Raw genomic sequence first — 13,770 nt, forward strand, 5'->3', positions numbered from 1 at the left:
AGTTGCAACAATTTTCACTATTTTAATTAGGCTGGGACAATACATATAATTCTCCCTTCTGTTTAAAAACTGAAGGGAACCTGTCTTTTACAGGTCTTTTACAGTTACAGCAACAGCACTGAATTGGCAAGCATATCCTTTTAAAAGAGTTGTTGTAATCATCCGAATAGAAAAGAAGGGTAGCTATTCAACCCTTCTCAACATAACATAAAAATAGTAAATTCCTGCTTAAAAGCCTTTGAAAAGTCTGTGGGTGGCTGTCAGCATAGTTACTTGTCAGCAATGTTCCTTAACCATGGATTGCAAAATCAAGGCAATTATGTTCAAAATAAGGTTGAAAATCAAATTGTTTCTAAAATAAAGAAGATAAATATTTCAGAATAATGTTGTTAAATCTACATGTTAAATTACCATTTTCAGTCTTGTAATGTTTTAATCAAAGTTTTTCATACAAAATCTCAGCCTTTTTCAAATGTGTGAACTTGGTACCATCCCTCACAGCTTTAAACCATAGTGCAGCACACGAAGCATGTACAGTCTGCACAATGAAGGAATGGGGCTAACATTAATCCCAAATGATGTGGAATTGCCAGCGTTGGACTCGGGTAGGCACAGTAAGTAGTCTAACAGGTTAAAGTCCGACATGTTCATTTGGTAGCACGAGCTTTTGGAGTGTTGCCCCTCACCTGATGAAGGACCAACGCTCTGAAAGCTCGTGTTAACAAATAAACCTGTTGGACTTTAACCTGGTGTTGTGAGATTACTTACTGTGATTGATCCCAAAGACAGTCTACACTCAAATCTCTGACATTTTAATCTGAATGAAGGAAAAATTAATTGAATTTACATCATCATTACACCTCGATGTGAAGTCGCTGAAAATTGGATGAACCTTTACCAGCTGTGTACATTCTCATTATTGTTGTTGTTATAAAGTTAGTTTGTAAAATTATAAAACAATTGTAAAAATGCTAAGAGTAGAAAGCATTGCATTGTCTGTTTAAAAAAGGTAATTTGTTTGCTATGCTTAGAGAGTTAAAAGAGATGTAGGTGTGCAGTACACAGAGAGCACACAGCGAAACATTGTGTTGTGAGTCAAGTCAGTAGCACTGCCAAGACAACAGGTTGTTTCTGAATTTTAACCAATCAATTTGAAATAGGCATTTGAATAGCAGCAGCCTATCAAATTTGAATTTGGTGTTTTGATAACATGCAAATCAATCCTATTGTGGGGGTTTTGGTATGTCATCAGGGGTATAACAGCCAGCTGCCAAATCCAAACTGCTAGACAGCACCACCCGAGTAACAGCTTAGTTCAGCTCTGAGAGAGAGACAGACAGACAGTAACTGCCTGCCAGTGGAACAGCCACATTTATGTCTTAAAAGAAAGCCTCATCTCAATCGTAAAGGTACCAACAAAGGCAGAAGAAATTTGCAAAGAAGAAAGGATATTCCAGAAGATGACAAACGTGATGGAAATTTGAGAGTGATTACAAAAGTTCTATTTTTTTTAGTAAGTGGGAATTGTAATTATCTAAACAGCATTCCATTAGAATAGTGTTTAATACGGTTTATTAATAATTTAGTTAACCTGTTTATTTGATTTATTATTGTCACATGTATTAGTAAACAGTGAAAAGTATTGTTTTGTGCGTGCTTTACAAAGCATACCATTCATAGAGAAGGAAAGCAGAGTGCAGAATGTAGTGTTACAGTCCTAGGTAGATCTGGGAGAAAGATCAACTTAGTGCGAGGCAGGTTCATTCAAAAATCTGATGACAGAAAGGAAGAAGCTGTTCTTGAGTCAGTTGGTACATGACTTCAAACTTTTGTATCTTTCTCTCAATGGAAGAACGTGGGAGAGAGAATGTCTGGGGTGCTTGGGGTCCTTAATTATGCTTTTCTGAGGCAGCAGAAAGTGTAGACAGAGTCAATGAATGGGAGGCTGATTTGCATAATGGATTGGGCTACATTCACGACCTATTGTAGTTTCCTTGTGGTCTTGGGCAGAGCAGGAGCCCACACCAAGCTATGGTACAACCAGAAAGAATACTTTCTATGGTGCGTCTGTAAAAGTTGGCGAGAGTTTTAGCTGACATGCCAAATTTCCTTAATCTCCTGAGAAAGTAGAGGAGTTGGTGGGCTTTCTTAACTATAGTGTCAGCATGGGGAGCCAGGACAGGTTGTTTTACCTTTTGCTTTACAGAGAGGGCCCTATTTTACCATTTTGATTCGAGCTGCTGGGTGAACTTGAAATTGGAAGTGTTTCAGATCGAATTTTTGACCTGTTCTCAGACTGATCCCTATACGCAGTCTGCCTACAAAAATATCAGTGATTCCAAATCATGCAGCAGAAGCTGTGGGCGGGGCTTAACTCACTCAAAATTCTGCAGCTCCAATCGGCGCTCTAACTGCGCATGAGCAGAAAAAATATAATGTAGCACCCCGCCACATCACTCCCGGGCAAAATAATGCCTCCCCCGGTCCCCACAACATTGACCTTCTTATTTCCCTGCCATCCAGGCCGATCACGACCCCTCCCCACTTCTCCTCATCGATCTCAGACAGGGTGGCAATGGACTCCCCTTCCCCTCCATTGATCTCAGGCAGAATGGCAGCAGACCCCCTTTCTCCCTCACTGATCTCAGGCAGAGTGGTAGTAGACCCCTCTTCTCCCCCACTGATCTCAGGTAGACTGGCAGCAGACTGCCCCCCATACATCTCAGGCACAGTGGCAACAGACCCCCCCCCCCCCCCCCCTTACCCACCCACTGATGTCAGGCAGAATGGCAACAGACCCCGTTTCCTCCTCACTGATCACAGGGATGATGTGGAGTTGTCAGCGTTGGATTGGCATGGGCACTGTAAGTAGTTTTTGGGCGCAGTCCTGATCACAGCCATTCTGGGCCTTGGTAAAGGGGGAACCGGCACGGAGCTGGGAGCGGATCGCGCTACTCACCTCATACCTTACTTTACCAAGCCACGCGATAGTAAAATCGGGCCCAGAGAGTCTCAGGTAGTTATTTTGATTTGACCACTAAAAATAAAAGACCACCAGAAGGTTCACTAGGCTGATACCGGAGGGGATTGGACTATGAGGAGAGATTGTATAGACTGGGTCTGTACTCGTTGGAGTTTAGAAGGATGAGGGGGGATCTTATAGAGATGTATAAGATAATGAAGGGGATGGATAGGGTAGAGGTAGAGAGATTCTTCCCGCTCAGAAAGGATAGCAGAACTAGCACAGCCTCAAAGTAAGGGGGGGGGTGCGCAGTTTAGATCGGAGTTGAGGAGGAACACCTTCACTCAAAGGGTGGTGAATCTCTGGAATTCTCTGCCTGTCGAAGTGGTGGAGGCTACCTCGCTAAATATATTTAAGTCACGGGTAGATAGGTTTCTGATAGACAGGGGAATTAAGGGTTATGGGGAGAAAGTGGGAAAGTGGAACTAATCCACTTCAGATGAGCCATGATCTTATTGAATGGCGGGGCAGGCTCGAAGGGCTAGATGGCCTACTCCTGCTCCTATTTCTTATGTTCTTATATTAGTTGCTGAAGTGTAAATATTACCCACTGAAGTGCAGATATTATCCCACTGAAATGTAGATATTATCCCACTGAAGTGTAGATATTATCCCTTCTCACATTCACTTTAACAAGGAGGGTACTAAGGACTAAATTTGGAATAGCCCAAACTCAACAGTCTTGTCTAGAGAATGTAAATAGCATCCTGATAAATCAGGTCAGGCAGCAAGAATCATTATATTTTTAGTGGAAAGAAATGATCATGTTTTTCATTAGCCCAGGAATCAAGGAAAACAAACAAGAATAATTAAAAGCACTTCAGCAATGGAAACACTTATTCTGATAGAAGCGACTGATATGGCTATCGAGTATTTTAAAGAAACCCCTATACAAGGGGGAAAATAGGCCTATCGAATGCTACAAGGTAATTGTTCACTTTGGGACAATGTCCATTTGACAAAGAGTGTCCATTTGGAAAATAGGATTGATCTTGGAGTTGAAAATAAATATTGCCGAAGAAGGGGATTACAAAGATCAATCTGTTAAGTGTGCCAGAGAGAGCCAGTCAGCCACTGCTCTCTGCCACAGCTCATTTATGTCTTAAAAGAATGCCTCATCTTGTTACTGAAGATAGTTAAGAGGGAAGAAGACAGAATATCCTAAATGACAACAAACCTGGCTGTAATTTATAGTGACTAAAAGTTCTATTTTTTTGTTAATAAGTGTGAACTGTATTTATCTAAATAACATTCATTAGATTAGTTTAATTCAGTTTGTTCATAGTTTAGTTAACCTGTTCACTGTTAAATACTTGTTCATTTTACAGAGGGTCTCAGATAGTTATTTTGATTTAACCACTAAAAGTTGCTAAAGAGAAGATTGTACTATTTCTCACACGTTTAACACATTATGAGGCGAGGTACTCCTCTTTGAATGGTTAAATGTCAGTTCTCAGACAGAAAATCAACATCCCTCTTATAACATTTTATGAGTACTTTCAGTATGCATATCAATTGATTTAGGGAAAAGAGGGGAATCTAGTATCTCATTGAGACGTATAAGATGATGAATGGGATGGATAGGATAGAGGTGGAGAGACTCTTCCCGCTCTAAAAAGACAGTAGGACTAGGGGGCACAGCCTCAAGATAAAGGGGGGACGGTTTAGAACGGAGTTGAGGAGGAACTTCTTCACTCAAAGGGTGGTGAATCTCTGGAATTCTCTGCCCGTTGAAGTGGTGGAGGCTGCCTCGCTAAATATTTTTAAGAAGCGGGTTGATGGGTTTTTGATAAGAGAGGGGATTAAGGGTTATGGGGAGAGGGCGGGAAAGTGGAACTGAGCCACGACAGATCAGCCATGATCTTATTGAATGGCGGGGCAGGCTCGAAGGGCTAGATGGCCTACTCCTGCTCCTATTTCTTATGTTCTTATGTAAAAGGTTCTGTTGATGGATGTTAATTCCCAATAGTTTAAGGCAATAACGTGCACAAGAGTAGGGTGTTGATTCATTAATTGTGCTCAGATGTATATATACATAAATAGTTATCCAGTATTGTGCCAGATTGGAGAGGTTCTGTGGCAAGCAATAAACCATAGAATCCCAGCAGTGCAGAAAGAGGCCATTTGACCTATTGAGTCTGCATCAACTCTCTGAAAGAGCATTCCACCAGGCCCTCCCGTCCACTCTATCTCCGTAATCCTGAGCATTTCGCCCAGATAATCCACCTAACTTCCTAAGGCTCTAACCTGCACATCTTTGGACCTTGGGAGGAAATCAGGGAATGTGCAAATTCCATAAAGTCACCCAGAGTGGGAATTGAAATTTGATCTCTTATATTGTGAGGCAGCAGTGACAACCGCAGTGCCACCATGCCAGTCTCTGATAAAGCATCCTTGTCTCAATGTCTTCTTCATAACCAGGCTTTGTAGTTTGTTTTGACTATAACAGCATATTGAGGGTTTCAGCGGCAGATGAGCTGAAGTATGGTCAGAGTTGAGCAATGCAACTCTGCAATCTTGGTCAGACATGCAGATACATGTTCAGGAATTCATCTTCAGATGAAAGACAACAACAAAGTTCCAAATAGTCATATTCAGCTTAAGATAGCTGCCAGATGAAAACAATGGCCAGGGAATAGAGTTTGTGGTGGGAATCAGACAATTGCTTCAATCTATGAGGATGTGTCTAGGGCAGTGGATAGAGGAGAGCCGGTGGATGTGGTCTTTCTGGATTTTCAGAAGGCGTTTGACAAGGTACCTCACAAGAGGTTATTGCAGAAGGTCAGGGGACATGGAGTTGGGGGTAGGGTGTTAGCGTGGATAGAGGATTGGTTGTCAAATAGGAGGCAGAGAGTGGGGGTCAATGGGTGCTATTCGGATTGGCGGTTGGTGACTAGTGGGGTGCCCCAGGGGTCGGTGCTGGGGCCTCAGCTATTTACCATTTATATAGATGATCTGGAGGAGGGAACCGAGTGCAGAGTGTCGAAATTTGCTGATGACACCAAGATTGGGGGAAAGGCAAATTGTGCGGAGGGTGTGGAGAGTCTGCAGAAGGATCTAGATAGGCTGGGCGAATGGGCCAGGAAATGGCAAATGGAATTTAATGTTGGCAAGTGTGAGGTGGTCCACTTTGGTAGGAAGAATGGTAGGAAGGACTATTACTTACGTGGCGAAAAACTGCAGCAGGCGACGGTGCAGAGGGACCTCGGGGTCCTTGTGCATGAGTCGCAAAAACCCAGCTTGCAGGTGGTCAGGAAGGCGAATGGGATGCTGGCCTTCATAGCGAGGGGGATTGAATATAAAAGTAGGGAGGTCTTGCTGCAGCTGTATAGGGCATTGGTGAGGCCGCAGCTGGAGTACTGTGTGCAGTTTTGGGCGCCGCACCTGCGCAAGGATATTTTGGCCCTGGAGGGAGTGCAGAGGAGGTTTACTAGGCTGATACCGGAGTTGAGGGGATTGAGCTATGAGGAGAGGCTGAATAAACTAGGCTTGTACTCGTTAGAGTTTAGAAGAATGAGGGGAGATCTCATTGAGACATATAAGATGATGAATGGGATGGATAGGATAGAGGTGGAGAGACTCTTCCCGCTCAAAAAAGACAGTAGGACTAGGGGGCACAGCCTCAAGATAAAGGGGAGGCGGTTTAGAACGGAGTTGAGGAGGAACTTCTTCACTCAAAGGGTGGTGAATCTCTGGAATTCTCTGCCCGTTGAAGTGGTGGAGGCTGCCTCACTAAATATTTTTAAGAAGCGGGTTGATGGGTTCTTGATAAGAGAGGGGATTAAGGGTTATGGGGAGAGGGCGGGAAAGTGGAACTGAGCCACGACAGATCAGCCATGATCTTATTGAATGGCGGGGCAGGCTCGAAGGGCTAGATGGCCTACTCCTGCTCCTATTTCTTATGTTCTTATCTTCCTAATTAATTAGAAAAAAAATTCTGACATTCAGACAAGCAGTGTGACAAATCAGAAACATTGCAAGGATACAGAGAGGTGGTGGTGAGATTGCACTGAATGTTATCAGAGCACATGTGGGGTCTGAATTTGTATTTTTCAAGGAAATTATTGAGGAGTGGCATATTGACGAGAATTAAGCAGGAGCTAAGCATAGATTCTTGGGGAAGCTATTAGATAACTGTATTTGGGTAGTAAGGGAAGCCATTACAGGTGACTCTTGCCATGTTTAGAAAGATAAGATTGAAACAAGTTAGGGCAGTTTCACCACACTGAAAGACAATGTTGGGGCATCATCATAGGATGGTGTGGTCAACTGTGTCAAAGTTTGCAGACAAGTTGAGAAAGATAAGATTCAATTGTTAATCACAGTCAGCTACAGATAATGTGACTTGATACTTTAATACATATTATTTTAGTGTTGTGGCTCATACCTGATTGCAGGGATTCAAACTTTGAATTGGTTAGATTCTCTTTTGTGGAAGACGGGCACTCCCTGGTACTTGTGGGGCAAGAATGTTATTTGCCATATAGCAGCTAAATATTGTCCATGTCTTGCAGGATATGGACGTATTTCTAACTCCTCAGTAGCTGAGGAGTCAGGAATGGTGCTGAATTTTGTTCAATCATCCCATTTCTGAGCTGATGATGAAGGATGGTCATTGCCGAAGTGGCTGAACGTGACTGGGCCCAGGATACTACCCTGAGGAATTCCTGCTGTGATATCCTGAAGCTGATGTGTTTGGCCTCCAGCAACCATAACCATCTTCCATTGTGCCAGGTATGACTCCAACCAGAGGAGAGTGCCCCCTATTTCCACTGACTTTTGGCAGGACTCCTTGACACCACTAAAAAAAAGCATAATACTGCGGATTTTGGAAATCTGATTTAAAACCAAAGGATTGGTAATCAGGCCAAGGTGTTGTTTACATATTAGGGCTGCAATCCCAGCACAACACTCTCAATGAGAAACTTGGCAACGGTAAAAAAATGGACGCACGCATGCTCACTGAGTAGGGAGCGCACAGCGACCGCGCATGCTCAGTGGGCTCGGCTGCGGCGCAAATGCTCGTTGAGCTGGGCGGCCGCGCATGCTCGGTGGGCCCGGCTGCGGCCGCGCATGCTCGGTGGGCCCGGCTGCGGCCGCGCATGCTCGGTGGGCTCGGCGGGAGGCCGCCCCTGGCGCGCCACAATCTTGACCCGGTCCCGATCCTGACCCGGTCGAATTGTGGCGTCACTTCCGGCGGTTTGTCGGGGCGGGAGAAGCTGCTTCCGAGTGTTCTGGAAAAGTTGTTGGATCAGGTGACAGGAGCGAAACCCCCCCCCCCGCCCCTGCCGCCACCACCCCCTCCCTCCCTCCCTCACCCCCCCCGGGATGATCCGTGGGAGCGGCTTCAGGGCGGGTAGATGTCAGCAAACGGAGTGGCTTGTGCTTTCCGCGCGGTGCTCGGCCCATCCCACTTCCACACCACAGCTCACCCATCGAACCACTCCCCACCCCTCAACTCCCCAGCAACCCCCACCACACACCACCTCCAGAGATTCCACCATCCCACCCCCCCCCCCCCCAGAGAGCCTCACCCCACGTCCTTCCCACAGACCCCCCCCCCTCACTCCTCCTAGAGATCCCACTCCACCATCCCCCCCCCCCCCCAGAGATTCCCCTCCCTACGCTGGCTCAGAGATCCCCTTCCCCATGCTCCCCCCCTCAGAGATCCCCCTCCCCCCCCTCAGAGATCCCCCTCCCCCCCCTCAGAGATCCCCCTCCCCCCCCCAGAGATCCCCCTCCCCCCCCTCAGAGATCCCCCTCCCCCCCCCAGAGATCCCCCTCCCCCCCCAGAGATCCCCCTCCCCCCCCCAGAGATCCCCCTCCCCCCCTCAGAGATCCCCCTCCAGAGATCCCCCCTCCCCCCCAGAGATCCCCCCCACCCCACCCCCCAGAGATCCCCCCCACCCCACCCCCAGAGATCCCCCTCCCCATGGCCCCCCCCCCACCCTCAGAGATCCTCCTCCCCATGGCCCCCCCCACCCTCAGAGATTCTCCTCCCCATGGCCCCCCCCACCCTCAGAGATCCTCCTCCCCATGGCCCCCCCACTCTCAGAGATCCCCCTCCCCATGGCCCCCCCCCACCCCCAGAGATCCCCCCACCCTCAGAGATCCCCCCCCCCGCCCCCAGAGATCCCCCTCCCCATGGCCCCCCCCACCCCTGGAGATCCCCGTCCCCATGGCCCGCCCCCCGCGCCCGGAGATCCCCATCCCCACACCACCCTCCCGGAGATCCCCCCTTCCCACGCACCCGCCCCCCAGAGATCCCCCTCCCCTCCCACCCCCCAGAGATCCCCCTCCCCTCCCACCCCCCAGAGATCCCCCTCCCCTCCCACCCCCCAGAGATCCCCCTCCCCTCCCACCCCCCAGAGATCCCCCTCCCCTCCCCATGCCCTCCCACCCCCCAGAGATCCCCCTCCCCTCCCCTCCCACCCCCCAGAGATCCCCCTCCCCTCCCCATGCCCCCCCCACCCCCCAGAGATCCCGCTCCCCATCCACCCCCTCCAAGAAATCGCCCTTTCTACGCCCTTCCATTAGATAGTCTCCCTCCGTATGCCAGGATGTGCTGGCCAAGTAGGTGGAACCAGCTGGAGACAGTGTGTCCTTGCAGGACTGGAAATTCAGTGGTTCAGTGGAGCTGTTGTGTTGTACACTGTCATTAACCTGTCTATTCGTTTTACTTTCAATTTAATACAGAGATCTGACCAAGACAGATCGATTAAGGCTGCAGAGATTGAAGCTGTACAGAATTAGACATGTTGTGTTGGGGTAATGCATCGTTTGGACAGCTGGGACTTGGTGGCATTGACGAGGAGATTGTTTTAGAACCAAGGACCTGCGAGTTTTTCAAAAACAAAAAGGTTCGAGATGTGGGTTGTGGCCGCCTACATACTGTTTTTGTTCTCGATGATGGGACTGTTTACACCTGTGGGTGCAACGATCTGGGTCAACTGGGACATGAGAAAGGAAGAAAGAGACCAGGTAAGCCTTCCATCTGCAAAGATGGGATCTTGGCTGCCATTTGTCTATTCTATTCTTTGAGCTTATTTGGAAAACTAATTGTTTAAAGTGCAAACAGAAAAGGCTGGAGATCTTTTTTATTTCCTTTTATTTCAAAGAGTCATCTCGTTTCCTTCTGAAAGTGTAAGTGACTTGCCACGACTACTTCCTGTGGTATCAGACTGCAAAAATAAATTTGTTTTCCATTCATTGTTAATGCTTAAATGTTAGTGCTTGACAAGAGGTGGGAGACGAAACTGAAAATGTTCAGGCGATAGGTGTACAGTAATATCTGTACAGAGGAGAAAATATCTTTGGATGCAGATTATTAAATATTTCACCTGTAAAGCCAACTGCTGCTCAGTCAAATGAATGGGTTACCAAATGTATAGGAAGTGAACTCTTTCAGCTTATCTCTTTTAAGAAGAAACCAGTAAAACAAATGCTTGGCTTGAACATTTTTGTTGGCAACTTTGAGATTGTCTTTTATTTGTTCATAGGCTGTGAACTTTGCTGCCTAAGACAGCGTTTATTGCCCATCCTTAACTGTGCTTGAGAAGGTGGTGCTAAGCTAACCACCCTCAACTGCTGCAGGCCATGAGACATAGGTACACCCATAGTGCTGTTAGGGAGGGAGTTCCAGGATTTTGACCCAGCGACAATGAAGGAATGGTGATATATTTCCAAATCAGGATGATGAGTGGCTTGGAGGAGATCATCCAGGTGACGGTGTTCCCAGGTATCTGCTGCTCTTGTCCTTTTAGAGGATTGTATATTTGGAAGGTGCTGTTAGTATAGCCTTGTCGAGTTCATACAATCATTTTGATTTGACTTATTCCCACGTGAATTGGTATACAGTGAAAAGTGTTGTTTCTTGCACATTATACAGACAAAGCATACCATTCATAGAGAAAGAAAGGAGAAAATGCAGAATGTAGAGTTGCAGCCAAGATATAGAGAAAAATCAACTTAATGAAAGTTTAAAAGAGTTAGAATGAAGTTTTAGAAGCATAGCACGAGAGTAAAAGAATTAGAAGGTCTGCTGGGCACAGCTTACAAGAAGCTCTGGCACCATCTTGGGAATAAAAATAGAATCCCTACAGTGCAGAAGGGGGCCGTTTGTCCCATCAAGCCTGAACTGATAACATTCCGACCCAGGCCCTATCTGTAATCCTACATGTTCTTCTAATCCCCCAACACTAAAGGACAATTTACCATGGCCAATCCACCTATTAGAATGTGGGAGGAAACCAGAGCACCCAGAGGAAACCCATGTAGTCAAAGGGTGAATGTGCAAACTCCAACAGACAAGGCGTGAATGTGCATACTCCATACAGACAGTGACCCAGGCTGGGAATTGAACCCGGGTACTGCTGTGAGGCAGTAGCGCTAACCACTGTGCCACCGTTGCACCTCCATGCAGTTGCTGCAGTGCACCTTGCTGTCATTGGTGATTCTAGATTGGGAAGTAAATGTGTTAGATGCCAAGGATCATTTTATTTTGAGGACTTTCCTTGAGATCTTGAAGGCTACTTTTTGATTTTCTTGGGCTACCTAAGGTGTTACTTTTTCATTCTCACTAACTCTTTTTGAATTGGTGTAGGTATTGGTTTTGATGAAGGTAACATTGTCATGTTACCTTCTGTATTTGTGACATTTTTAAGATATCTATTAATCTTCTAACTTAAAACATTTTATTTACATTATTAGAAATAAGTTGTGCAAGGGAATGAGTCCCCCATCTGCAACTCCCTTTTTAAAAAACAAATTGCAAGCAGTTATCACTCTAGCACTCATTGGTTTTTTTCTGCCAATTTCAGGTTTCTCTCTCCTCAATATTTCTATTTAAAGTGAGTGCTGGCAAACACGTTAGGATGCACATAGATTTAGCACAGGAGCACCCACAAGTGTTAGTGGTTAATACACTATTAAAGTAGAGTGAGTTTGTTCTATATTTGATTTTACATGTGATAGAAATTCTCAAGAAACAAAATGAGAAAGGATTTACAACACTCCCTTCACTTTTATTTTTGGTCTTTATTTTTTACTACTAACAGTGACTACTTTTTTCCAAACGATCATTAATTTTTTCTGCGTATACAAAGAGAAAACTGTTCATGTGCAAGCTTGAGAAATGATACCATTGCTAAACAGCAATAAAAATCCATCAAGGTTCAGTTCAACAAGAAATACTAAGCCGATCCAGTTGTTACACAACCGTTTAGTTTTTTTAAATTGTTTTTCCTTAAAATTCAAAGTGTGCTGAAAATGACAATGAGTTCAGCTTTCCAAAATTGAATGGAAGAATTATTCTAACTTCTCAGTAACTTGAAATATTATTGAAGTTGCTTCCGCAATTTGAGGCCAGGAACACTTCTGGATTTGTAAATAAGAGATTCAGATCTAGTTGTCACAGTTATCAGCTCTGAATTTTCTATCTTTTCCATAGCAGCCATTTTTGGCACTGGGTTACTGGTTGCACATTGAGTGGATTGGATTAACTTTAAGAAAGAGTGATAACACCAAAGCCTCAGTCAGTACAGCTCCTGAAAATTTGTCATGAAGGTTAAGAGCTGTGTGCATTCACACAAAATCTTGACCTTTAAAATGCTCGAGATTTCAACAACGGAACATAGAAACTAGAAGCAGGAGTAGGTCATTCGGCCGTCCGAGCCTGCTCCGGTATTCATTCTGATCCTGGCTGATCATCAAATTCAATATCCTGATCTTCCTTTCCCCAAGATCTATGTTTAATTTTTTTCTTGAAATCAGACAACATTTTGGCCTCAAGTGCATTCTGTGATAGTGAGTTCCACACATTCATCACCGTCTGGTGCAGAAATTTTTCTTCACCTCAGTTCTAAAAGATTTACCCCTTATCCTCAAACTGTGGCCCTTAGTTCTGGACTCTCCCATCATTGGGAACATTCTTTCTGAATCTACCCTGTCTAACCCTGTTAGAATTTTACAAGTTTCTATGAGATCACTTCTCACTCTTCTAAAATCTAGTGAATATAATCCTAACCAACTTAGTATCTCCTTATATGACAGACCTGCCATCTCAGGAATCAGCCTGGTAAACCTTTGCTGTACTTCCTGTATAGCAAGGACATCCTTCTCAGATAAGGACGCCAAAAGTGCGCATAATACTCCAGGTGTGGCCTCACCAATGCCCTAAACAATTGTGGCGAAAACATCTCTATCCCAATACTCAAATCTTCTCCCTATGAAAGCCAACATACCATTTGCCTTCCTTACTGCCTGCTGTACCTGTGCGCTTACTTTCAGCAATTGATGCACGAGGACCCCAAGGTCTCACTGAGTATCCACCTCTCTCAATTTGCACTCATTCAAGTAATAATCTGTCTTCCTATTATTGCTACCAAGGTGATTACTCTCACATTTATCCACATTATACTGCATCTGCCATGCGGATACCCACACACTCAGTCTGTCCAACTTTTGTGGAAGCATCTCTGCATCCTCCTAACAGCTCACCTGCCCACTTCACATCATCTGCAAATTTGGAGATAGTACATTCAATTCCCTCTTCCGAATCATTAATATGCAATGTGAACAGTTGGGGTCTGAGCACAAATCCCTGCGGAACCCTATTAGTCACTGACTGCCAATCAGAGAAAGACCAATTTCTGCCAACTCTTTGCTTCCTATCTGCTAACCAGCTTTCTATCCATCACAGTGCATTACCTGCAATCTCATGTGCTTTAACTTTACTCAATAGTCTATTA

At 45.3% G+C, this 13,770-nt stretch overlaps 1 protein-coding gene across 1 annotated transcript in view; it reads left to right on the forward strand.

The window, feature by feature from the left end:
* The first annotated feature begins 8,189 nt into the window (after positions 1 to 8,189).
* The window catches only part of herc4 (HECT and RLD domain containing E3 ubiquitin protein ligase 4), a 93,237-nt gene continuing 87,656 nt past the window's right edge, over positions 8,190 to 13,770 (forward strand). Inside the window, exons 1-2 of the mRNA XM_080205404.1 lie at positions 8,190 to 8,277; positions 9,719 to 10,003. Of these exons, the coding sequence (XP_080061530.1) occupies positions 9,778 to 10,003 (226 nt within the window). The 5' untranslated portion in view covers positions 8,190 to 8,277; positions 9,719 to 9,777. The remainder of the gene's footprint in view (positions 8,278 to 9,718; positions 10,004 to 13,770) is intronic.

This window comes from Carcharhinus amblyrhynchos, chromosome 17, assembly GCF_965287045.1.
Source record: "Carcharhinus amblyrhynchos chromosome 17, sCarAmb.v2.hapA, whole genome shotgun sequence".
NCBI lineage: Eukaryota > Metazoa > Chordata > Chondrichthyes > Carcharhiniformes > Carcharhinidae > Carcharhinus > Carcharhinus amblyrhynchos.